General features: G+C 44.8%; 1 protein-coding gene across 1 annotated transcript; it reads right to left on the reverse strand.

The window, feature by feature from the left end:
* Window positions 1-4,109: 4,109 nt before the first annotated feature.
* On the reverse strand, window positions 4,110-8,454 carry LOC147887470 (protein GAMETE EXPRESSED 1-like). Its single transcript, XM_087394994.1, has 9 exons — window positions 7,180-8,454; window positions 6,546-7,073; window positions 6,322-6,448; window positions 6,048-6,234; window positions 5,787-5,943; window positions 5,450-5,706; window positions 5,005-5,206; window positions 4,531-4,869; window positions 4,110-4,375 (listed from the first exon to the last, which is right to left on the reverse strand). The coding sequence occupies exons 1-8, from the start codon at window positions 7,659-7,661 to the stop codon at window positions 4,827-4,829; spliced, it is 1,983 nt and encodes a 660-aa protein (XP_087251120.1). The 5' UTR covers window positions 7,662-8,454; the 3' UTR covers window positions 4,110-4,375; window positions 4,531-4,826.
* Window positions 8,455-27,507: the final 19,053 nt, after the last annotated feature.

Here is a 27,507-nt window from a genome sequence, read left to right on the forward strand (position 1 = left end):
GCAGAAAGGAGCAGCAGGAACCTACTCTCTGGGCCTATCTACAGGAGGTGAGAGAGTGCAACAAGGGCTGCAGACTTAGCCAAGAAGGGCTGGACCTTGGCTGTCTTCTAGGGCAGCAAGGTGCTGAGATCATCACACCTTCTGGAGCAGCATTCACAAGCAGGTTGGAGCAGTGGAACAGCTATCTTGGGGCCTACATTCAGGAGGACCAAGGGGAACTGTGTGCTGCAGACAAAGCTTGGCAGAGGCTGCCCACCTAGGCTGATTCACAGGCAGTAAGGTGGAGAAGAAAACACTGGACGGAAAATCTACAGACGCTCGAGGTGGAGCACGCGGGCTCAAGTCTAGAGATAGCCAGCAGATTGGAGGACCTTGTGGTTAGATCAGAGGAACACACCATTGGTGGGACTCTCGATCTATCTATTTTGTATTGTGTCCATAGTTTTGGACGGAAATATATATTTTGGTGGTTTCTCTATCTGGCTGGTTCATTGTCTATTGATGAGTCTGCACACCTATTTTATGCACATAAGTTAAGAAGTTTGTGATTCCACACCCCACACTACACTGTGTGAGCTCCTGGGCATTACTATAAGTCTTCCGCTATGCGTACCCTCTGTTGGGTTATTTTCTAACAGGGGTGAGGGGAGCGGGGTAGAGGGAGTGGGGGAGCAGGGAAGGGGGACTGGGCTGAGAGGGGAGGTGTGAGAGGGGAGGTGGCAGGCTGAGAGGGAGAGGAGGGGAGGAAACGGGCTGAGGGGAGGGGGCAGGCTGAGAGGGAGAGGAGGGGAGGAAGTGGGCTGAGAGGGGAGGGGGTGGGCTGAGAGGGAGAGGAGGGGGAGGAAGGGAGAGGCTGAGGGAGGGGGAGGGGGAGGGGCTGAGGGCGAGGGAGGGGGCTGAGGGAGGGGCTGAAGGAGAGGGGGCAGCAAGGGAGCGGGGAGGAGCAGCAGCTCAGAACCTGTTGCAGCATTTTCAATACCTCATTTTTGAGCTTCCATTGTCTCCCATAGCCAACACAAGACATGCAAGATATGTTGCAGTAGATCTAAGGCCTTCAGGATCAGACCCGATCCACGATCAGACCTTAGATCTAAGGCCTTAGATCTGCCTTGGGTCCAACATCAGATCTAAGGCCTTCAGGCACCACCTAGTGGTAAGGGACACTAGGCTGGTTGGGATCTAGTTGGGAGTTCGTGCCACCAGCTCAGCTCACGACTCGATCCAGGATCATACCTGGCACTAGGAACTAGACTTGCTCCCTTAGCCAACAGGGATCTGAGGTCTCCCATAGCCAACACAAGACATGCAAGAAATGTTGCAGTAGATCTAAGGCCTTCAAGATCAGACCCGATCCAAGATAGACCTTAGATCTAAGGCCTTAGATCTGCCTTAGGTCCAACAGCAGATCTAAGGCCTTCAGGCGCCACCTAGTGGTAAGGGACACTAGGCTGGTTGGGATCTGGTTGCGAGTATGTGCCACTAGCTCAGCTCGATCCAGAATCATACCTGGCACTAGGGAACTAGACTTGCTCCCTTAGCCAACAGGGATCTGAGGTCTCCAATAGCCAGCACAAGACATGCAAGAAATGTTGCAGTAGATCTAAGGCCTTATATCTGCCTTGGGCCCAACAGCAGATCTAAGGCCTTCAGGCGCCACCTAGTGGTAAGGGACACTAGGCTGGTTGGGATCTAGTTGGGAGTTCGTGCCACTAGCTCAGCTCGTGGCTCGGAGGGGACATCTCCTAATTCGGGATCTTATCCCGTAGGTGTCATGATTGGGTGGTGAGCAGCCTCCTTAGATTATTCATGTTTGGTGTGTTCTTGTGTTTGCTTGCGGGTCAGAGGTTTCAAGAGTGCTGGGGCCGTGTCAGCCACTCGGCTCTCTCAGAGACCTATGGAGTTGTCCCTACAAGGCTCTTGGTCAGCCCTCACATAGTGGAGGTAAGCCCCTTATATAGGGGTGTGGCAGCCTGGTCAGCCCCTATAAGGCTGATGAGTCGGCCCCCTTGGCAAAGAGGGGTGCCCTCATATAGGGTTGTGTGCCAGCTCCATGGGCTAGAGGGTGTCGCGAGAATGGAAGAGACGGGTAACTTGCACACTCATACAACAAGCACCAAGAATGGTGGAAGAGAGCTTCTCGAGCTATTCTCAATGACTATGAGTGTGCTACAATGAGAAAAGACTAAGTGTGCCATATATACGTGGGCACTGAAAAGAAAGAAACGACACTGGTTAAGACTTGTGTCCCGCTTATTGGTCACCGGTGTGCTCCACCTATCAGTGGTGAGCTGGCGGATAGAGACGTGTGTCTCCACACATCTCAACACTCCCCCTCAAGCTCAAGTCACGAGGAGGATGAGTGCTTGAGCTTGCATATGTCTGCAATCTGCTCCTCATAGACACATGCTGCAAGTCTACCTCTCCACTTGAGTACCTTCTCTCTGATGAAGTGGTAGTGAACCTCTATGTGTTGGAAGTACTCTAACTTCTCACGAGGTAATGCCTTCGTGAAAATGTCTGCAATCTGCTCCTGGTAGACACATGCTGCAAGTCTACCTCTCCACTTGAGTACCTTCTCTCTAATGAAGTGGTAGTGGACCTCTATGTGTTTCGTGCGGGCATGCGGGCATGATTATTAGCAAGCATGATGCTGCTAATATTATCACAGTACAATGTGACTGGGTCCACCACATCATAGCCAAGCTGGTCTACCAAGCTGCATAACCATACTGCCTCACATGCCGCCAATGGCTGCGCCTCTGTACTCAGCCTCTGTCGATGACAAAGCAACTGTTGGCTGCTTCTTTGACATCAATGACACTGGAGCTCCTGCTAGTATAAATACCTAGCCTGAAGTTGATCTTTGATCATTTGCACTACCTGTCCAATCAGCATCCGTGTGTGAGTAAATCTTAGTGCAAACCATATCCAAGTGTATGCTTGACATACCGCATGATCCTGTGAACTGCATCTAAGTGCGGTTTCCTGGGTGACTGCATAAACTGACTGACAACACCGACTGCATAACTGAGATCCATCCCAGTAATGGTAAGATAAATCAAGCTGCCTACCATTCTCCTATACATGTTCGGATCATCAATCTCATCACCCACATGTGCAGACAACTTAGCATTCTGTTCCAATGGCGTACTTATAGGCTTGCATGCCATCATATATGTGAGGGCTGACCAAGAGCCCTGTAGGGCCGACTCCAAAGGCTTCTGAGAGAGCAGACTGGCCTGTTCTCCTCCACGCCCTAAAAGGGCTGCACACACAGTGCCCCGCCCAAGCCAACAGCAGTGCCTAGCCGGCTGACCAACAGGTCAGCCCACCTTTGCCTACACATAGGCTCCTGGGGGTGCTGTACTGCTGCATATGTGCTGCTCTACAGGTGGCTACACAGGCACAGCACATAGGCGCCTCCATGAGAACCTCTCTACCCTACTCTACCCTCACAGGGGGTGGGCACACCCACAACACAGGCCCTCACTCAACCTAAGCTAGCCTCACACTGGGCAGGCACACCCACAAGCAAGGCCCTCTCTCTCCAACGTGACATCAAGAGATGTTGACCTCCACCAGTGTGTTGCGGGTTGGGGGTTGTAGGTTGTGTGTGTGTGAGTCTTATGTGGGTGTAAGGGAGGGTTGTGTGCATGTGAGTTTGTGTGGCACTTTCATTCATGAAGCTGTCTGACACAAGGAGCATTTGCCCAAGATACATAGACAGGATCAGGATATACAACCAAACTCCACTCAAAGCATGAGTTTTTCCACTCAGGTAGCACGAACAAGCAAGCCTCAGGGAGACAGTGGACCCAAGGACCAGAGAGAGACACGACAAACCTGCTAGCAGGTTTAACATATCTGACTGGGAGACCTTCCCTTCATGCTCACCAGACCAGAGGCATGACCGATCGGGGTAACAGTGGCGCTTGTCTGACACAAGGCCATAGCTAGGACCACAATGGACCACAGGTTGTCGTAAAGGGACATACCCCTTCCATAATTGCCTTTATTCAGGGACACATCCCCTTAGGCTAAAGGAGACATTCTTTTCACAAGAAAGGCCCCTTCATGAAAAGAGAGAACTGTTATGAAGGTACGTGCCCCTTTAAATGGTTCCATATTCATGGCATGAATAAGTACAGAGGTATACATGAAAGGATACAATTCAGCCTTCTTTTTTAAATTGAAATCTAAGGCTGTACACTTTGTGCAATCATTATCGATAAAGAACCCTACTGACTCCTTTGGATGAGAAATCATGTGGCATTTGATGCAGTGAAGTGTGGCAAGATTAGACATCATGCTTACTTTTAACTATATTGCAAGGCTTTGCTTATTCGTCCTCCGTAGGATGAAAGTTGATCCCAACCTGCACAAAAGGAAAGAACGAATCAGAGTCAATTAGTTGAAAATTTAAAGAGCTGCTGAAATTAGAGTGGGTGACCTCTTTGTAATAGAAAGGGAGGCTACCATGCACACATTGATCAATCAAGATCAAGGAAAGAGAAATTGGAAAAGGCTCACCTTCAAAGATTTTAGCTCATCATTGGGCGGTTCACTACTTGGAAACCTGCTATTGCATCTATGTTTGGGATATTAAAAACAACACTCAACAATGTTAAGACCCCTCTTGCCTAAAGAGACTGGATTTTTTGGAATGTCCTATTCAGAAAGCCCTCTATCAATCAAATTACATAAATTAATCTATGTCACATGTGTTCAAGTGGATTTCTCAACTGTGCTTGATCATTGTCTTTAGAAAAGCAATTTAGAAAGAATCTATGTCACATGTGTTCAAGTGTATTCCCAACTGTGCTTGATCATTGTCTTCTGCGCTGTGTGGCATTGAAGGTGCATCCCAAGCTGCAGAAAAAGGAATAACAAGATGATGGAATTGTGAGCTAACCATTACGAAGTAACTCTCCCCCTTTGTACTTTGGGACTAACCGAAGCTTATAAGGATAATGAGCCTGAAAGGTTGGATATCAAGGGAAGAACCTTTGGTGACATTGTGAACGAAGGTTGTATGAAACCACCCCAACCTGGACCAACTCTTTCCGTGACAACTCAAAACTAGGATCATCATCTTCGTCTGAGCTGTCCGAATGATTGAAAACTGTTGTGTCCATACCACGAGACTTCATCCACAGCGAGAGAGCATCACCTTGGTGCTTGGTTGGTTGTTTTCTTCGTCGTCTCCCTGCTTGCACACAAAAATGAGATGATGCATCTGTGGTGAAATTAAGTCGAAACACTGATGATCAGGAAGTATTTTTTGTTGTCAGTACGAGAGAGGGGAGAGAGAGAGCACGAAAAAACAAAGATGATCCCAAAACTTTATGTTCAAATTGTAAATCTTGATAGGGGAACAATTCAGAAAATCAAGGAATCAAGAGCAAGTGCTGCTGTTGTAAGAGTTGAACATACAGTTTTCAAGACTTACATATGAATCTATGCACACGACGAATAATTTTATTAGCCATTGTTTGAGCCATTGTTTGAGCAGGGGTCGCAGGATGAGATCTCCAAGGTGGCAAAGAACATTGCGGAGAGGCTCTGATCAAGCTGTGGGCATGAGCCTCCGTCGAGGTAGACTGTGCAGATGCTAGCGTGCTATTGCTATGGAGATCTCCTTCTGCTGTTTCACTCAACCTCTGGTGCAGCTCCAGCAGAAGCCGATGATTCCACATTGCAATGTCCCTGCATAAATCTAGACCTTAGTCATGTGCAAGTTGTGGGAAGAAGACACTGAGCATGAAAGAAAATGTTTAAAGTCAAACCTGTAGGTGGTAAAGTAATAAGTAAAGATCATAGCCATGAAGGCTGCCAAGGCTGCCCTGGTCCAGTAGAGTCGTGTCTCAATCACGCGTTGGTTCTCCAGCACCTTGCCATACACCCTGATCAGCCACAGCTCCACCACCATGGCCACGCACAGAGCTGCACACCCCCGCCCAATTCCGCACTGAGATCAGGCCAGTAGCAAAGAAGGTGAAGGGATGCAAAATTAAGAATCCGAATGAGATTGCAGATCATTGACATGCCGGCATACAAGAGCGCCCTCGCATCGATCATCTGCTTTGTGCTTGTAAGGACGTGCACGAACACCAGGGCTGTTCCGTAGACCAAGAACATCTTCAAGGCTCGAGACTCATAGAGTATCGAATCATAGAGTGAAAAGAGACGGTCAATAGTGGATAAGATGGCTCCTTGTTTGGACATAAATGCTTCCTGCGGTTCGCCAACCATTTGCTCTTAGCATCTTTGTCCGTTTCAGTTATGCATCCAAGATTCAGCAATCGGTATTGTAAGGCTTACCTGGGCACTCAGCATTGATTCATATCTATTTTCCAGGAGTTGATGTACTCGCTTTACCTCCGACTGCCAGGGTTTTAAATCCTCATGTGCTTTTCGGGCTTGCTCAGCCAGACCTCTTAGCGATGATCTGCACAATTGCACGGCTTGACAATGTGTACATGATTGTCTACTTTAATTGCTACAGCCAAGTCACAAGCTTCTGCAAGATTTCTAGATTGAAGCACCTCGTTTCCTCCATTCTAGACGTTTGCAATTGCTGCAGCTGATCCATGCTTTGCAACGCTTTTTCTTTAAAGCTTCCAATCTGATCCACGAGATCACCCGCTAACTCTTCTTGTTGTCGGGATATTTGCTTATGTACTTCAGCTACCCCATGAAGGTGCTGGTGGGTCTCTTGTGCAGTTTCCTGGAGTTTCTTCATCCCCTCGTTTAATACAGTATCCATCTCGGCATGCTGCTTTTGCGCCTCGAGTTCCATCTTCATTATCTCACTATATCGCTCATAAATTAATTGGGACGTACCCTCCGTGTCTTTCAGGCGAGTATCCAATCCTTCGTATTTGTGTAAAACAGACTCAGATATGCTCTGCATCCCCGTGAGCTTTCCTTCAAGCTTCTGTGACTCCTCGAGTGCGCTATTGAGGATTTCTCCGAATTGCACCTCGACATCATTCAATTTTTCCACCATCCAATGTGCCGATCCTTTCAAGTCGTTGACAACCTGCTCAGTCTCCAGTTTAAAGGCTTCGCTTCTGTGCATGAACCATCAACTCTTGTTAGAAGCGACTTCAGACAGTGCCATCAAATGATAGCGGAAAACACACAATTAACTTGTAAAAGCTTCGGAATGATACTAACTGAAGGTGATGGCACATGGATGCTGTGTCGACAAAAAAAGCCAGATAAAGAGAATGAGTGTGCTGATCAAATTTCTCTGTGCAAGTTCTAACCAACACATTCTGGGGACAAGCCTTAGGGGAAGGCCACCCCGTCATCGTGAGGAAGCAAACGGTGAGCTGATAAGCTAGTCGCCCTTTCTTTTCTTCATCCCTGAGGATTTCACGACAACTAGAAAAGAGTTTCTTGTACGCACTGTGCCAGCAAGAAGAGTCCATAGTCCCCGTTCCTGTACTCAGGATCAGTTGAGCGTCTTTTATCGGAGAGCGATGACTGACAAATGTGCCCTTTGTTTCGCTCTCGAACGCAGCACTGCCCTTGATGGTTCCGGCAGCTCCTGACCCCATTGTCGAATGATGAGAAGACCACGGCCAATTGAAGGCATCAGTCGCACAAACCGTGACTAAAATCAGGATTCCAAACAGAGGGCGGAATAGGGACATCGAAACAGGGGATTAATCGATCTGATGTGCGCATTGATCTGCCCTGCAACGTTGCGTGTTTTTCAATTCCCCTAAACAGTCTTCTTCCTTGCCAGGCACGCAACCGCCTGTTCCTTTGCTTTATGTTCAATCCTAGCGAGGCTGTAGTTTCTTGCTCTCCGCAATTAGGTAGGGAATCTTGTTTCTTTGCTTATATTCAATCCCCAGCGGTAGTTCTCAAGTACTACCGGAAGCTGTAGCATCGCAGATTTCACACACAATCCTCTTGTCCGGAATCAGGGAATCCATCAGCAATGATCACCCCTAATTACCCGTTTGGAAGCGAGGTGATCACCATTGTTGTGCGACTTCATCATCCCTAGACAAAACTCTTCCGCGGGATGAAAATTACGGTGCTGGCGCTGAAAGATCAAATTTTTTCGGCTTTCATTTTTCGGCACCCCGTCTTTTGTTCGTTCGCGATCCACTATGCAACGTTTTTGGGTCCCCAGGACTCTTCTGTAATCAAATTGCCTTGTTTATCCCTCTGTTTCGGGCAAAGCCAGTACATCAACAGCGTAAAATTTTAGCCTTACAGGAATTTGGAGTTGCATCTTAGTCGCACTCCCGAATATATGTTGTCTGCTTCTGTGTAGACTTGAAGAAACGACTCATAACTGTTGTGTTATCGAATCGCGAACGAGATGTTACGAATGATGGATCCTCCAACGCTGCCCGATAGCTAATTGATCGCGATTCTCTCGGACAAAAACCATAAAACGCACCAACGGATTCTCGAGAGGTAGAAAATGGTGTATCGATCACTGCGTCATACAGCAACTCGCGAGGGAGCAGGGAGTGCCAGGGACGATAGAAAGAAGAAACTGCGAAACGTTGCCCACAGGGAGAACATGAATTACCCCTTTAACGATGGAAAGGTGCCCCCTTGGAACTTTTGAGAGTGTATGAGAAGGTGGCACACGTGACAAAATTGGAGGAAAATAGGGGAGAGCCGGAGTCATGCTAGGTAGAGAAAGGGTTGAACAGACGTCGGTGTTTACTATCTGATGATCCCAAGGCTAAGCTGATGAGTGAGAAGAACAGTGCTTTGGAGTTGTTGCAGACTACTGGAGTGGGTAAGGAGGAGTCTCGTGTGAGTGCAGAGTCAGAGTCCAAGGTTCACAATCCTAGCAAGGCATCAGCAAAAGGCTCGTTCATATGCTGATGCTCTAACTTCCCACTTTAACAAGATTGAGCCCAAAAACCTAGAAAAAGGGGGATTGTAGCACTAGGGGTGATCATCCAAGACCCTAAGTTTTAAAGGAAAACTAGTGCCTTTCATGAGTATCTTTGGGGTTTCAACTATGAATACTTATTAGTAGGGACTCGATTAAAGCTGCATCTAGGAAAACTAGACTGGAGAGCTAAAGAAGCGGAGAGGCAAGGGTTGCTAGATAATGGTAAGTTTTCCCTTGTCAAAGTGTGATATTGTTGCTTCTCAATTTTCCACTCGATTTGTGGGAAAAGGGTTTTTTCTTGTGTGTTGCATTTCAGAGGCTGTGCATAATGTCATGGTGTCTAGCTCTCTAGTGTTTGAGGGGTCAATGGTGTATGTCTTGATGTGTAGCTCTCTAGTGTTTGAGGGGTCGATGGTGTTGGTGGTACCATGGAGCCCATCATTCAGTGTGGAGGAATTTCTCTTTCACGAATGTCCTGTGTGGATTGAGTTTCTTGGGTTACCATCTTGGTTGGGGGGAGCGGTCAATCGGATTGCTTCAACCCTGGGAAGAGTCTTATTGGTTTCATTTAGGCCTTATCCCGACACCTGTTACTTTTGCAAAGAAACGGGGCACTTTGCAAGAGAGTGTCCCAAGAAGGTGGGAAACACCAAGCACCGAATGTGCTCAAAATTCATGTTAATAAGCTGGGTCAGTACTTCGAGAGCGATGACACAAACGTTGTAACTCTGATTCTTGGCCACAACAAGAAGGCCACGGCTATCTTAGATGGTGGAGCAGGTGTTAGTATCATCATGAAACAGTGCTCGATAAAATGGGGAAAACTTGAGATGGAGAGCACCAACCTAATTGTGAAATTAGCCGATGGTGCGACGGCCCAGCCAGTAGGGGTTCCAAGGGATATAAAGATCAAAACCTTCGGTCTCACCTATCACGTTTGGTTTGTGGTGATGGATTTCCATGGGCAACTGGATGGCTATGATGTTATCCTAGGTAGACCCTTCATGCGTGCCGCAAGCCTAGTACATGATTGGGCCTCCAATCGTATTTATCTGCACAAGGATGAGTAAATTGTGAGGGTCGACCTACAGTCTTGGAAGGCACACCCTATGACTAGCAATCTATTTGAGGCTGAATCACATACAACTCAAAGAGCCACCCTCATGAATGTGTTCCAAGCCTATAATGAAGAAGATAAAATTGGGAATTGGGATGAGCATTGGTACGCTCTGCTACTAGATCTTGAGTTCTCCCAAAATTGGATGCATGTCTTGGCAACTATAGACGTGGTCGAAAAGATGGGAACCAAGATGGCAGCTTCTGATCCTAGGGGCTGGCATGGTGGTGCCCCTTTATGATAAATGTCTTAAGAGCCCCCACACAAGATCAAGGGGTAAGGAAAGCCAAAACGGACCTTCATTGGCTGAGATATGTGGGTGTCATATGGCACATCACGAATTCTCATCAAATTGGGGAGCTCGACTGAATAGGCTAAAGGCCCCCCTAGGTTCCCTTAACGAAATGCCCTCTGCACAGAATAAACCACCTCGCAAAACTAAGGCCTCAAAAGCTGAGGACCCTAAGACATCCTGCAAGGGGAAGCAAATAGTTCTGAAAGCCGTAGACAATGACGAGGATGAGGAAGAGACTAGCCTACGTCAGGTTCCCAAACACTTTAAAGCCTACACGGTACACGACCACAGGATACTGTTGGAACAGGCTAAGAGGTCTACCAATCCCAGAAACCAAAATGGGTATGTCAGTCCCGCAAAGGTTAAGGAAGTGAACAGGAGAAGACCCTAAACCGGTTTACATAGCGGATGACTTAACTTTCGAGCAAGAACAAGCCTTGCTTGCCTTGTTGCATTAATTTCAAGATTGTTTTGCATGGAAGTACACAGACATGAAGGGCATGCTGCCAGAAGTAGTGCAACATACCATCCCTATCATGGTCGACATTAGACCAGTACGGCAACGACCCTACCCCATGAACTCGAAGTATGCGGTGATCGTCCGAGAGGAAATTATGTAGAGATTGCCTGCTCTCTGTACAAATTGTTGATTATATTCCATTGGACATAAGAATGTCAATTGTCCTATGAGACCCTAAAGTTGGTCTGGCATTAGCCCCTATTTTACGAGTGCCCAATTGGGACTTAGAGATTTATGTTCACATTGATGCCTCAAAATTCACAATAGGGTGCATACTGGCACTGTCGGGAGAGTTTAACCCATATACATCGCTAGTCGCCAGTTGAATGATGCCGAAATGAATTACACCACCATTGAACGTGAAGGACTGGCCATGGTATATGCAATTAAAAAGTTCAGACATTACTTGTTAGCAAACAAGTTTTTCTTCTTTGTTGATCACCAGGCCGTCCTCTACTTAATCAATAAACCATGCATGACAGGTCGCTTCACTCGATGGATGCTTATCCTTTTGGAATTTGATGTTACAGTAGCAGTCAGAAGGGGACGTACGCACTTCATGGTGGATCACATGTCTCGGATCCCTAATGGTGAGATTGCTACCAGAGTGGAAGACTCTCCCAGATGCCCCACTATTCTTAGTATATCTAGTTCCTGAATGGGCAAGGGACATCGGACACTTCTTGACAAATGGGTTCCCCCAAGACAAGCCATTCAATAAGGATAGGCCTAGAAAGCTCATCAAGGCTGCACCCCCATACCAACTGATAGAGCTGGACAACTCTACCGGATGGGGAAAGATGGTATTATGCGCTGATGCATCCGAGAAGATGAATTTCTGGAAGTCCTAGAGGAAGCTCATTCAGGCATCACTGGTGGGTACTTTGCTGGCGAACTTACGGCCCGCGAGGTGTTACAGGCTGGGTTATGGTGTCCAACACTCTTCGTGGATGTCGCTAAGTTCATCAAACGTTGTGATCCTTGCCAACGTGTCTCTATACCTCATTACAAGGACTACATGCCATTGACCAAAATCCTCACTAATCAACCCTTTGAAAAGTGGGGAATCGATTTCATGGGTCCTATCAATCCACCAGAAGCAAACTCAGGCCCGTTATATTATCATGGCCATAGATTATTTCACTGAATGGGCAGAGGCCAAGGCCACCAAGAATATAGACTTATATCTATCTATAAAGCATCCATGGAAGGGTTACAACCCATGGAAGAGACCTGACCGTTGCTCTCACAAGGGTGCGAGCCAATTTTCAATTGTGCAGGGAGACCATCTATTCAGCTGATGCATTCATTGATCCAGGTGCTAGCCATAATCTAATGTCCTATGATTTAGCTCTAACCTTCAAGGTAACCCTGGAACCTAGACGTATTATGGTTCTCGTGCTGTAAATGGCAAAATTTCCCCCACTACTAGTTATGTTGAAATTACCTTGTCAATTAACAACTGTTATGTGGCAAGTTGATTTTATGTTATGCGAGCAGGTGCCATGGATGAACAGGTAATTCTAGGGAGAACATGGTATTAGACAATCGATTGCCAGATTGATTGGCAAGAACGAACGACGACCCTCACCTATGATGGCCGCACCTCGCTGATCTCAATCGACGCCAAAATTTCAACTACATCATCCTCTGAACAGAGAAAGGCAAGAGAGCAGCCGATGGACCCCTTGGTTCCACCAGTTGTTCCCACCACATCCACACCCAAGAAGGATGACATTCCAACTCCAGCAGCATGATAGGCACATAGAGGAAACTGTTGATTCTGCCTCCTGAAGGACTCACACACCGGTTCCTCTTCCTAGGTTGTACCCAGAAAGATAAAAGGTACAATTCAAGCTGCCCACTCTCCTGTTACATCCACAAAAGATAAAGTTGCACGCCTGAAAGGAAGCAGGACAAGCATACACCAACAAACGAAGGATCAAAAGAAGCACCATTCTAGATGGATACCGAAGTGATTATTGGAAGCCCATGGATTCTATGAGGGCAACACCTTCATATGGGTGCCCAAATCACGTGCCTTTTCAGGTGATAACATGCAACGTCCTGCATCATCTCGGGCCTAGACCCTAGTAGTCACACAAGAACCTACCTCTCAAAGAGAGGTTGTATCACAAGAACCTATTGTTGGGGACACAAGGGTTAGTATTGCAAAGGTGAAGCCACATGACACACCCTTGTATCCCCAAGTCATTATGCTACAAGGATCGATGGGTTGAATAAAGGTAGATACACAAGAACCTGATCCTAAATAGGAATTAGTAACACAAGAACCTGCTGCACTCTAGGCCAAGATTGAAGCTCGGTGGGTTTCGACGAACTCTGCCCCACAATCAGATTCAGCATCAACGCCCACAAAAGTAACATATATGGTGGAGGCACTAGAACCTACCGCTCATTCTACGCCTCTAACATTTGACTCTTGAGGCACATGATAATGCTCTGGCCGAGTCACCTAAAAACCAATGGATTCCTCACATCTATGCTGAACTCCAAGCAATCATGGACAATCAATGGAAGCGCATACCAGCAGTGAACATGCTACACCACTTCTACAGGCTTCCTGCACACTCTTCACAAGTGCCCTGAGCAAATATGCCACCCGGAGGGATTCTATGTATTTTTAGACTTAACGCCCCGAGTCCACCATCCATGCATAGGGTTTAGGTGAGAATAGCAAATCTGAGTCTTAGGTGAATAGAACAAAGTCAAGTTAGTCTTGAACTTCCACAGTTTAATTCACCACTCCTAACCGTCAATCCATCACTATGTCTACTCGCACTTCTATCATTTAGTCAGTCACACCTCGACACATAGCCAGGGTCATATTGCTCACTTTTCTTCCATCATGATTGTCTACACCACGTCATACATACACCTTACACACCAAGGTAGAGTCCCACAGAACCTGTTGACTAGAGTACCACAAGTGGCTTCTGTTCCTCAGCTGTTTATTCTCTATGCACAAGACACTACTAAAGGCTACTGCCTTGAAAGATGGCATATCAACAGCTCTCTGTTGGATCCTTCTGTTAACCACAGAACACTGTCTCTCCCTTGGCTTGTCAAGGACTCAACTGGGGTCCACATTTTGAGACTAAGCCTCTTTTTAAAGTTAAGCTACTGGTTTTTCTTTCTCTTATTACTAGAAAGAGGTCATTTTGTATGCAGTCATCCCTCTGTAGAGGTGAACTTTTTGTCAAGTTTTGACAACATTGTACAAATCATATGATCTGAATATAATAATAAATTTCTTTGCAAAAAAAAAAAAGTCCCACATAAGGTCCCATAGTCAAAATCATCACTACGGTCTTCAAAACTAAGTCGCTGCTATAACATTAACGCAGCTATGATTGATTATACAGCGATTGTCTCACCCACTGCTTTAAAAATAACACCACCCATTGCGCTAAAAAATAATGCCACCCATTGTGCTAAAAAATAATGCTACAAGCCATCCAATAAAGCTAAGTGCTGCTTTAATAACGCTTACCCACTGCTTTAATAACATTGAGTCGCTGCTATATGCCCAAATTAACGCCAGTCTCGCTGCTATAATAAAGCTAATCATTGCAATATTTGCTAAAGATATTCGCGATTTTTCTAGGTGCCCTATATAAACAACTTGCCTCATTTTCAGGAGCTCACTTTCTGTTGTACCGTAACTCTGCCAAATTTTTCTTTGAATCCTCACAGCTCCCAAAAGCCTCCAAAACCACTCTCGCTTGCCATTTTCATACATGTCCACCATCTCCTCCCACGCTGTATCTGCTCACGACCTCTTATCCATTGAGGACCTCACTGAAGTCACTTCCATCCTCCAACACTCAGCTACCCCCTCCTCCTCTGGCTCTCTATTCCCCTTTTCGGAGAGATGGACCAACAGTAGCAACAAGAGCCACAATCATCTGCCGAGCAATCTACCACACATACCTTCCGGAAAAGACGGATACAGGACACTGTGAAAGTGCAAAATTGTTCACAACATGGGGTCTAAATTACAAGGTTCTCACCACTGGGACAAGAATGGCTAGATCAGCTATACAAGGAATCATCTTGCACTCGCAGTTTTGGCATAACCTTAAAGATTACACATTATATTACCATGACAGAGTAGCATACATGGCCCTACAAGATCCTAAAGTAGAGCCATACATCAGAGTAGTCTGGTTGCAAACAGTGGTAGCAAAGTTCCCCTACTTCCTCAATCTCAGACAGATTGTGGAGTTTTTAGCCAACTACAATAAGGAGAAGCACCTCAAGCTGGGTGCAAGCAGACAGTCAGCTTCGTTACTACCACTTTATGATGGAGGCCATCTAGAGGGCATTCGATCTGCCTGTAATGTCCCACAAGAGGAGGAAGCAGCAAAGAAAGCTTCAATCAGAAGAAGAGGCCTAGAAACAAAGGGTGGAAATAGAGAAGCAAACGCTGGCCTAAGAGATCGATTGGTCCCGATGAGCAGAATACTGACTACCTAGGATAGGCTCTGGAGCCTAACCCCCACCATCTACTCAACAACTAGGAACTTCTTTAGGACAAACCCCTCTCCAGGATCCCTTCATCCCGAGTTTGTACCAACAAGCAATGAAGTAATGTACATTGACTTAATACAACTCTACTGAAGGGTACATGGATTTGATCCAATGTAATCACAATCTAGATATAAAGGAGATGGCCTTCCTATAGTCAATTAATGCTCTCACAATGGCAGCAAAGAATGTCTTGGAGTGGCATCAAGAGGCCTTCAGACTACAACACTAGGAGACACTCCATACCTTCTGCCAGCTCAACGAGACAATTTTCGCAATCCAAAAAGAGTGTGTAGAACGTCTGCTGGTGGAAGCATCGAGACTCCAGGCGGTTGAAATTGGAAAAAAATTTAAGCAGGAGCTATTACAGACTTAGGAGTCCCTCGCAACTAAATGATCATGAACAGACAGCCTCCAGGCTGACTTTGTAGCATTGTAGAAGAAGAAAGGAGAAAGAAAGAAAAGAAAGAAGGAAGAAAGAAGGCGAAAAGAGGAAGAGAATAGAATAAGAAGAGGAGAGAAAGAGAGGAAGAAAGAGAGGAAAAGAGTGGAGAGGAAGAGAGAAAGAGAGAAAGAAAGAGAGAAGTAGAGAAGCGCATCAAGGAGCTCTGGGATAGGCTTGAAGAAATTAGAAATGATGGGGACATCGCAGACAAGGAGCTAGCAATGATGCAAAAGGATCTTGAAGATTAGAGAGATGAAAAGGAGGCTCTTTACAAATGGCCCTTCAACATGCAAAACACATTGACTATTGACCAGATGATGAAGGAGCTGAAAAGGGAGAATGGAGAAACAGAGCGGTGATCCAGGAGCTACGAGAGAGCTTCAAGGCCAAAAAGGATCAGGCAGAGAGGAGCCATGGTTGAGAAGACAATGAGATAGCTCTCCAAGCCAGGAAGGATGCAGAGAGCAGCCACGATGGAGCAAGTTACAGTAGCCACAGTGGGGGTTGTTATCTATAAACACTGGTGGGAGTTTAAAGATTCAGCTACAAGACCCTGCAACAAGATTACGATAGGGTTTTGCACAAGCTTGCACCGGTTTTCGAAAGTTTTGAAAAGCAAGGAAGCAAAGAAGCACATCAAGTTGGCCATGCAGGCTGAGATGGAAGATATCATAGCAAAGGGAATGTGGGATTTGTTCGAGTTGCTAGGGTGAGGTGCAGTCAAATGCAAGTGGATTTTCTCCTAAAAGTATGATAATGCAAGAAATCTTCCAAAGATCGTAAAACATCCAACCAAGGAAAATCAAACTAAGTTGATTCTAATGTTAGCACAACATTTCTACATGGCAATTTACAATATGGATTATGCACTCCCCAAGTTGATTCTAATGTCAGCACAGCATTTCTACATGGTAATTTACAATCCGGATTATGGATTCCCCCATTCTTGGATGGATTTTAAAGTAGGCTCACGTTTTTTACAAACTAGTGCACCACGAGCACCACCCACGGACCATGGACAAGCGATATTGCATGCCCAAATGCAGCCCATGGCATGAGCTTGCAGTGGCTTTCGAAAGTTTTGAAAAGTAGAGAAGCAAAGAAGCAGAGAAACGCATCAAGGAGTTCAGGGATAGGCTTAAAGAGGTTAGAACTTATGGGTACATTGCGGACAAGGAGCTAGCAATGACATAAAAGGATCTTGAATATCAGAGAGCCAAAAAGGTGGCTCTTTAAAAATGGCTCTGCAACATGTAGAACACATTGAACATTGAGAAAGACCAGATGATGGAGGAAACGAAAAGGGAGAATGCAAAAACTAGAGCGGTGATGCAAGAGCTACGAGAGAGCTTCAAGGCTAGGAAGGATGGGGCAGAGAGTAGCCACGGTGGAGAAGACAATGAGACAGATCTCTAGGCCAGGAAGGATGCAGAGAGAAGCCATGGTGGAGCAAGTTGCAGCAGCCATAGTGGGGGTTGTTATCTAGAAACAATGGTGGAATTTCAAAGATTCAGCTACAAGACCCTTCAAACAATATTATGATAGGGTTGTGCACGAGTTTGCAGTGGCTTTCGAAAGTTTTGAAAAGTAGTCCGTCGTCATGAGAGATTTCCAAACTAGAGTGGAACTCTTGGAAATGGCCCATGTTGATGTTTTTTATCAATTTAAGCAGCTTCAAGAGATGCTGAGGGAATCAGATGAAGCTGTTACACGGAGTGATCAAAGAATGGAGGAGATGAAGGAGAACATCCGCAGCCTTAGGATGAGGGAGGAAGCAATCAAGAAGTAACTTCATCATGTACAAAGCAAGACTATGGTATTGATGGATGCAATAATTAAATCAGATGCCTATCTTGTTATGCAATAGGGTTCGAAATGCATGGTCTACCATACCCACATCATAGATGACTACATGATCCGATGGCCTGTGTGCTACCACCTTGTGCATGTTTTTTGCTTTGGGGTGTTTGTGCATGCAAGATCGGTATGTAGAGAATGTCATTTGCCATTTACAGGTCATGGACAGATCAAATGTGCCTACCTGCTACAACTATCTACGACAAGAAAGTAGATGCTGGAGCTCAATTTGCCATTGGGGCAAAAATTGTAAAAGACAAGGAGCTTGAATTGAAGAAGGCCAAGCCCAAGCCTGTGACTACGAGGAAAAGGAGCCTGAAGGGAGGAACTAGCCCCCTTCAAGAAAGGAGCAAGAAGGGCTGAGCCTGCAATGGCCAGGGAGCTCAAAGCAAGGAAAGAGGAAGCGGCATGAAGGGAGGGGCCGGGCCCCTAAAGGGAGGAAAGGAGAAAGGATGGCCAAGCCTGCAATTAAGGAGCTAAAAAAGGCGACCTGCTGAAAGTTATGTGGAACCATCCCCCTGAACTTTTGGTAGGACATGGCGGAGGCTCGACAATGTATAGAGAGTCAAGAGCAAGATGAAGAGGACCCCCAGCAAAAGGAGGAGATACTATGGGCATAAAAGCAAGCAGAGAGTAGCAAGTAGTTGGTGAAAAGAGTGTGTGTTGACGTCTGTGATAGTGCATCAGAGTGGCCTAAAGAGTTGGGAGATGCTTGCTATAGAGAGGTTGGTAAGATAGTCGAGAGTTGGGAATTTCCTTGAGCTACAAAATGTCATCGTATTTTTGAAAAGTAAAAATCTTGCAGGCGTTTCTTGTACTTGTGGACTTCCTTTACCTTCTTTCATTGTGGCACAGGTCATCTGGAACTTAATAGCTCTTACTAGATGACAGTATACAAATGTTTGTGGACTGTTATGTAGTTGTAATTGTGGCCTCTCTTAGATGTTTTTTTGTACCAAACGCCTCCAACTATTACATCCACTTCTCATAGGTTGTTCCCCAATTATCATTAAATGCTTCCTCAACCTTGTGCTTAGGTTTTGTGCATTGCAACACAAAGTATGGGTCATCTTTGTCATTCTCCCCAAAGGTGGCGACAACTGCAAAGTTATCCCCCTCTTCTAGACAGTCAGTGAGGTAATCAAAACTCTCCCCAAACTGTGGCAAGTCATTATTTGTCTCTCCATTTTTTGTCACTCCATCTGAACGTAGAGGGAAAACTTGAACTCGCTCCCATGTCTTCATAGTTGCAATGTTCTCACAATTGTCACGATCCCCTATGATGCACGCACTATAGAAACAAGAATGTTGTCTTGTTTTAGTCAGGTGGTGGTTTGAAAAGCCCCATATGCTGTGCAGACCATGAAATCCTTTAATTTTCTCACAATTGTGCTGGCTTCTCCTTTGCACTTCATCCACTTTGGAACATGCTGCGTACTATGTGGGGGTTAAAGGGCACTGTGCCTTTACCCCGGTTATGTACAATACTCAAACACATATATAAATGAATGAAAAAGAAGATTAGGGTAGTTCTGCACCCACAAAAACTTGTGGCTCTCTGTCTCTCTCTCTCCCTCTTCTGTTCTTGCTTCCGTTGAGAGCACTCTCAACTGGTATCAGAGCCTGGGTGATCTAGCTGAGCGTGCGTGAATGCTTGGAAGCTCAACAGCTCTATGGGAGGAAGGAGAAGCTCTGTGGGAAGCTTTGTGGGTGACTTTACTTGCATCCGAGTGTGCAGAGACCTTGGAGGAACCTTAGGAAAAGTCACTTTGGCTTTGCGAAGTGGTTTTGAGAGCCTGTTAAGTGTTTTCAAAGAAAAAGTCGTTTTTTGAGCTTTTCCCTGTTCCCTTCGATGACAGAGACTCCGTATTGACTTGTAGAGGCAACTATTGCTTGCTTTTGGTGTCCACTTCACTTCAGGAGCTTGGAAACACCTTCATTCTTGAATCTGGGATCATTTCATTGGATTTCTGACTCACTATGTCAGTTTCTACGTTTTTCTGCTCGAGTGTTAGAACTCAAGTTTGAAGCAACCATTTGCAGATCTGTCAGTTCCGGTGGACTCAGGAGGTCCTAAAACTTCTATGTTGCTCATCATTTGCACTCCGGTGGAGTTTACAGATAGCTCTGTTTCCAAAAACTTTTTTCAGTCCATGTGTTGGACCCAGTGATTGAGACCACGGTTTCCAAAACCGTCTGTCCCATTGCATTCCAGATGCCCAAAAACCCCTACTTGTCAGTTCTTGCATGATTCGGTGGAGTATTTTCAGAGTTATAGATCTCTGTGTATTCGATTTCGTCTCTCTGTTATGCATTTTTCATTCTAAGGTTTTGAAACCTTAGATTTATGCCACATGGCAGTGTTTGGGCCAGATTTGCTCATATGGACACATAGTACATGCACATGAGTCAGCTGTATCTTTTGATGCTTTGAGCTTTGAGTTTTGGTGATATTTCACTCTATTGTGGCGTACACATTTGGGTGCACCTAGTATTTGGTGTGATTCTCTCTTGCAGGTACTAGCATTTGGGATTTTGCTTTATTTGCATCATGGCATCCTCTTCCATGTCTGAAAAGGAGTTTTTCAACATTAAAAAGTTTGATGGGACAAACTTTTCTTTGTGGAAAGAACAAATAAGGGATGTGCTTATTCAAAAGAAGCAGATTAAACCCTTGGCAGGTATTGAAGCTAAGCCTGCAAATATGTCTAAGGATGATTGGAATGAGTTGGATGCATTAGCAAAGTCTACTATTAGACTTCATCTTGCAGAGTCTGTTTATTTCACAGTAGTAAATGAGTAGACTATGGAAGATTTGTGGAAGAAACTGTGTGCCACTTATGAGAAGGAAACAGCCTCTAATAAAGTTTACCTCATGAAGAGGTTGTTTGAGCTGCAGATGAAGGAAGGGGTCTCCATTGCTTCTCACTTGAATGAATTCAATATTATTTTCAGCCAGCTTCAAGCTCAGAAGATGAATTTTGATGCGGAGACTAAGGCAATATTTCTCTTATGTTCATTGCCATCCTCCTGGGATACCTTCCGTATAGCTGTCAGTAACTCTGCACCTAGTGGAGTACTGAAATTTGATGATGTTGTGGGTAGCTTGTTGGCCGAGGAGATTAGATGGAAGTCTATGGATGGCAACAAGCAGGATGCAGCCTTAAATGTACAAAGGGGCAGATCACAGTTCAAGGGGAAGTCCCAAGAAAGAGGGAAGTCTCTTAGCAAATCCAAGGCATGGAACATTGAGTGTTACCATTGTGGCAAGAAGGGCCATATGAAAAAGGATTGCTACAAGCTGAAAAGAGAGCAAAAGGATAAGAAAAAGAATGCAAATTGGGGTGCAAATCAAAAGGAGGAGAGTCAAGGGAGGACAAAGGGAAACTGAAGATCGAGGAGATCAATGCAGTCACACATGATAGTGACAATGACGTTCTCTTCATGTCTAGTTTATCTGCAGAGTTGCTTACCACTTTAGATGATGCATATTCCCAGAATTGGATTTTGGATTCTGGTGCTTCATTCCATGTTACTCCCCATAGGGAATGGTTCTCCACTTATGACAGTGGAAAGACAGAGGTTGTGTGCATCTTGGAAATGACTATGCATGTGATATAGTGGGAGTAGGTGACATAAAGTTTTCTTTTGCAAATGGGTCTGCATTTGTTTTGAAACATGTGAGACATGTGCCTAAGTTGACCAAGAGTCTTATTTCAGTGGGTCAGCTAGATGATGCTGGTTTTCACACCACTTTTGGCTTTTAGAGTTGGAAAATTCAGAAGGGCTCTATGCTTTTGGCCAGGGGTGCCAAGTGTGGGACTTTGTATCCCTTACATGTATCAGGGGTATTTGATCATGTTGTTGCAATAACCGAGCAGCCAAGCACTTCTTTGTGGCATTACAGGTTGGGGCACATGAGCTAGAATGGAATGAAACTCTTATGCCATTTGGGTTATGTACCGCATTTGAGTTTCTCTGATTTTGAATTTTGTGAGCACTGTCTCTATGGGAAGCAGACTAAATCAGCCCATAAAAGAAGGGGAAAGAAAGAGTTTGAAAAGCTTGATTTGGCACATTCAGACATATGTGGTCCCATGCCTACACGGTCATTAGGCGGGGCTGAATACTATGTGACATTCATTGATGATGCAACTAGGAAAGTGTGGGCTTATGCTATAGCTCGAAAGAGTGATGTGTTCCAGGTATTTCAGATATGGCTGGCCTTGGTTGAGAATCAGTCAGGTAGAACGCTTAAACGCCTATGGACTGACAATGGTGGAAAGTATCTCTCTCATGACTTTCAACATTTTTGTGATACACGTGGGATTAAGAGGGAGCTCACATCCCCTCGTACTCCCAGAGCAAAATCTAGTTGCAAATAAGATGAACTGTACCATTCAAGAAAGGTTGCAATGCATGCTTTCCAATGCAAGTCTTACTGGTGGTTTTTGGGCTGAGGCAATGAAGACTGTAGTGCATGTGATCAATAGATCACCTAGTAAGAGTTTGGATGGTGGTATTCTTGAAGAGGCATGGAGTGGCAAGAAGCCCTCTTACTCTCATTTGTGTATATTTGGGTGTGAGGCATATGCACATGTGCCGAAAGAGCTTCAAAAGAAGCTAGATCCTAAGTCTAGGAAATGCATCTTTCTAGGTTATGGTGAAAGTGGAGAGATGGGCTATTGTCTCTAGGATCCAGAAGCAAAGAGGATCATACACAGCCATGATGTAGTCTTCAATGAGAAGAAGATGCATAAGGCACCCATGAGGGATGTTGAAATGAGGAGAATCACTTTCCAGGATGTGAATCCACCTGCATATGTTGATAGACAGCAAGCTGTCCATGCACCAAATGTGCAAGAAATGGTACCACCAAATACTCCCACAGGTATACAATCAAGGGTAGATGATGGATCATCTATTGGTGGAAATGATGAGCCAAATGTGGTGATATGCAGGTGGGACAGCAAGCTGAAATGCCCTTGAGAAGATCATTTAGAGTGTCTAGACCGCCTGATAGGTTTGTTCTAGGGGTAGACTATGTGATGCTTACTGATTGCGGGGAGCCTTCTTGCTACAGAGAGGCTATGATGCGTGAGGATCAACGCAAGTGGTAGTATGCTATGCAATCAGAGATGAGTTCACTTATGAAGAATAAGACTTGGGACTTGGTTTCTTTGCCACATGGAAAGAAAGCATTGCCATGTAAATGGGTCTACAAGATGAAGGTCATAGGTGATGATGTGCCTAGGTACAAGGCCCATTTGGTCGCTAAAGGGTTCAAGCAAGAGAAGGGTGTGGACTTTGATGAGATATTCTCTCTAGTTGTGAAGATGACCACACTTAGATGCATGCTTGGACTAGTGGCAGCAGAGGATATGGAGCTTATGCAGATGGATGTCAAGACAACTTTCTTGCATGGGGATTTGCATGAGGAAATTTACATGGTGCAGCCGGAAGGCTTTGAAGAAAAGGGCAAAGAGCATTTAGTTTGCAAGTTGAAGAAGAGACTTTATGGTCTTAAGCAAGTGCCTAGAGAATGGTATCAGAAGTTTGATGCTTTCATTTGGTCCCAGGGTTTTAGAAGGAGTGAAATCGATCACTACCTCTACACTAAAAGGGCTAAGGATAATAGCCTGATAATCCTGGCACTATATGTGGATGATATACTATTGGCTAGCAAGAATACTTATGAGCTAGATGCATTAAAGGCCAAGTTGCATGAAGCCTTTGATATGAAGGATTTGGGACTTGCAGGTCATATTCTTGGTATGCGCATCATGCGTGATCGGAGTAGGAAACTCCTTTGGCTTTTACAGAAGGAGTATGTTACAAAAGTATTGCAACGTTTCAATATGGAGGGGGGGAAGGCAGTGAGTACTCCATTGCCTCCATATGTGAAACTGAGTCATATAAATAGTCCCAAATCAGATGAGGAGAGGGCCATGATGGCCAAGGTTCCTTATGCATCAGCAGTTGGGAGTCTTATGTATGCTATGATAGCTACTAGGCCAGACATTGCATTTGCAGTGGGAGTTGTTAGCCGGTATATGGCTAATCCAGGAAAGAGGCTAATCCAGGAAAGAGGCATTGGGAGTAATTAAGTCATCATGAGGTACATGAAGGGTACCAAGGAGATGTGCATCTGCTTTGGTAAAGAAGACATGCGTGTACTTGGGTACACAGATTCAAACTATGCAGGGCATGTGGATAGTAGGAGATCCACTTCTGGTTATGTGTTCACCTTTGCAGGTGGTGCAGTGTCGTGGATGTCTCGTGCACAGAAGTGCATTTCTTTGTCTACCACAGAGGCTGAGTATGTTGCAGCCATAGAGGGTTGCAAGGAGGCTATATGGCTTGATCGGCTAGTGGGAGATTTGGGGATTCATACAGGTGTACTAACATTGCATAGTGATTCCATGAGTGCTATTCAACTAGCACGGAATCCGGTCTTTCATGCAAAGACCAAACACATTGAGGTCAGGTACCATTTCATCAGGGAGGTCCTTGAGGACAAGTGCATAGAGCTTGTCAAGGTTCGTACAGATGATAACCCTGCAGATATGCTGATGAAGAGTCTACCTAGTTAGCAGTTTGAGTATTGTCATGTATTGATGGGCATTAAATAGTATGCTCAATGGTTGTTCTCCCTTAAAGGCACATTGTCCTTTAAGTGGGAGGTTGTGGGGTTTAAAGGTCACTGTGCCTTTACCCCGGTTATGTACAATACTCAAACACATATATAAATGAATGAAAAAGAAGATTAGGGTGGTTCTGCACCCACCAAAACTTGTGTGGCTCTCTGTCTCTCTCTCTCCCTCTTCCGTTCTTGCTTCCATTGAGAGCACTCTCATACTACACTATTCTTAACGCTTTGTTTACTGTATGTTGAATGCCCGCCTATGGAGAGGTTGGTTGTAAGCATGCTACAGCATCATGGGCATCATTGAGCTTTTCTTGAGGGCATGTTAATTGATGTTTAAACAGATGTTGCTTAATAACAGCACCACATCCATTGGGTCAACGTTTGCTTGGATGTAGCCAATCGTGGAATTATTTTCGCAAACATTTTGGGGCCGTGACGCGACATGTTGGTGGGTGATTTGAATTTTGCATGAACCCCACACTCTTTTCAAAAGTTTTTCTATAATCATGATTGCCACATTACCTATCGTTGCTGCGCAACATAATCTGTGCTAACCACAGTGCTAGATTGAGCAATGATGTTGGCATGGAGAGACCACCATGTTGGCATCAAGACCACCATGGCATGTCAATCTCTAAAGGGGACCCCTCAAGGTCCATATCCGCAACCACCGTGCTGGATGTTGGAGCTATTTTAGTTCTAAACCAATGAAAATAGTGTTATTTTGGAGATATTTTAGTCGTATTACTGCTTGTGCAACACTTTCTCAACCACCGCACTGGTTCTTGGAGCTATTTTAGTTCCAAGCTAAGGAAAATGTAGACATTTGCAATTTATGATAGTTTCCTTGCAACCACCATGTTGGTTATTAGACTTATTATAGTTCTAAACCACCCCGCTGGTTATTGGAGTTATTATAGTTCTAAACCAAGGAAAATGTACTCCTATTTGAAGCTATTTTAGTCCTACTAGTCCTTGTGCAACCATTTTTGCTATTTTAGTCCTGCTATTCCTTGTGCAATAATTTTTGCTAGTTCTTGGAGGTATTTTAGTTCCAAGATAAGGAGAATGTAGTCCTATTTTAGAGCTATTTTAGTCGTTCTACAACAATTGCACCGGTTGCAGTAAATCCTAAATGAGGGCATTTGTGAACCATTTTCACTACAGTAACAATAGTTTTTTCAACAGTTTCTTCTGTGACGATCCCTATGGTTGCAGTAAAATGTAAACGAGGGCAGAAATATGCCATTTGTGCTTCTTTAGAGCCACTTTCACTACCGAAGTAACAACAATAGTTTTGGCGATAATGGTACTACATTGAAATTGAAACAAAAGAAATTACATTCGATAGTTTTTGCGATAATAGTATTACATCAAAATTGAAACAAAATAAATTACATCCGAAGCAAACATTTACCAAAATAGATTACATCCAAAGATGCTAGCACTTTGTCTTTGTGAGACTTCTTTAAACACTTTTAGCACTTGTCAACACCACCGATGTGGTAGGATCTGGTGTCAAAATTTTCCCTTGCTAGCACTATCTTACACTTTTGACTTGGTGCCTCGTATGCAGGGGACAATACGAGCACCTCATAGTGCTATCGTAGCTAGGGCTTTCTTATAATTTTGACCTGTTTTCCTCGCATGTAGGGGACAATACAAGCACCTCGTAATTGAACATAACCTTCTTCATTGCAACTTATTTCAAGGCACTGGGAGAGAGAACTCAACTTGGTGGTGAGCTCAATCGTGCACAACATTCAACATTGGACAAGGAACTCAATATGGTGGTGAGCTCTAGCACATTGACACATGCTCTCAGTGTGTTAGAGCTCATCACCAAGTTGAGTTCTACTTCCCAAGTGCCGAAGGTTGTGCTCAATTGTGAGAGGCTCATCACCAAGTTGAGTTCTCTCTGAGTTCCTGATGGAACAACGATGATGGACATTCATAGCTGAGAACGGGATCAAATGCGACTAACCTAACATCTGTTCTAGAATTTGCCCCCCTTAAGACCCGTTTCCCTTAGCTCGCTATCCTGCAACTCCCTTGGTCATGGCTATGGTTGGTGGAGTGTTGCAGGATGGAGAGCCAAGGCAAAAAATGGATCCCATGACTTGGGCAACATTATGAAGGGGCATCGAGGTTGCAACATAAGATTCATCACAGGGGTGGAACGGGGCTTAGAGAGCATGGAAGGGGATAGGACAGGGATTTTCATGGGTGCGATGAATTGTTTCTCTGCCCTTAATGCCTTTATATAGCTAGAATTTCCACCCTCCCAATATTTTCCCCTTCGTTTCTTATGTCAATTTGTGTGACTTTGGATGTCTATCACCTGCTAAGAGCACACAATTCACCTGTTATATTTTGCTGGTAGCCCAGTCTAGCGTAGGCGGTCATATACATCATCATCTAGCCATGACATGCGATTAGATGGTTGCCATGGAAGAATTTATGGGTCATCGTAGCCAAGATCATAATAATTCAATGGGATGAGGTGAGAGGAGTGACAGGACATGCACCCAGCTTCCTGCTAGCCCCCAACCTAGTGTAGGTGATCATATACATCATCGTCTAACCATGACATGCTCATTTGAGCCAAGATCATAATAATTCAATAGGATGAGGGGGGAGGAGCGGTGGCACATACACCCAACTTGCTGCTGGTAGCCCATCCTAGCATAGGCAATCATATACATCATCGTCTAGCCATGACGTGCGGCGATTAGATGGTTGCCATGGTAGACTTTCTCGATCATTAGAAAATTCTAGTAGTATGATATATTCTTACAGTCTATCTCAGCTTAATGCTAATTTGAGCATGCAAATTAGATGGTCCCTCATGAAAAGTCATTGTTATTATAGTTTGATTTTTGACTCAATGCTAATCTGATGTCGAGCTTGTGAACTAGATGAACAAAGAGCTATTGTTATTATAGTCTGATGAACTGACTCAATGCTAATATGATGTCTTGTTTTGATCTTGCCTTTCTTCAGTTAACTGTAATAACAATGACTTTGCATGAGGGGCCATCTAGTTCACAGCAGATTAGCATTGAGTCAAAAATCAAACTGTAATAACAATGACTTTTCATGAGAGACCATCTAATTTGCATGCTCAAATTAGCATTAAGCTGAGATAGACTGTAAGAACATATCATACTGCTAGAATTTTCTAATGACCAAGAA

Source organism: Dipteris shenzhenensis, chromosome 23 (assembly GCF_047967505.1).
Source record: "Dipteris shenzhenensis isolate YYH24624 ecotype China chromosome 23, Dip_SZ_1.0, whole genome shotgun sequence".
Classification (NCBI taxonomy): Eukaryota; Viridiplantae; Streptophyta; class Polypodiopsida; order Gleicheniales; family Dipteridaceae; genus Dipteris; species Dipteris shenzhenensis.

What these genes read in the sequence shown, in the direction of transcription:
- LOC147887470 (XM_087394994.1), bottom strand. Translation starts at nt 7,661, where the DNA reads ATGTCCCTATTCCGCCCTCTGTTTGGAATCCTGATTTTAGTCACGGTT. An exon ending in TCCATGTGCCATCACCTTCA is followed by an intron (nt 7,074 to 7,179) that starts GTTAGTATCATT and finishes GTTCATGCACAG; the next exon opens with AAGCGAAGCCTTTAAACTGG. An exon ending in TCGTGTGCATAGATTCATAT is followed by an intron (nt 5,207 to 5,449) that starts GTAAGTCTTGAA and finishes GTGTGCAAGCAG; the next exon opens with GGAGACGACGAAGAAAACAA.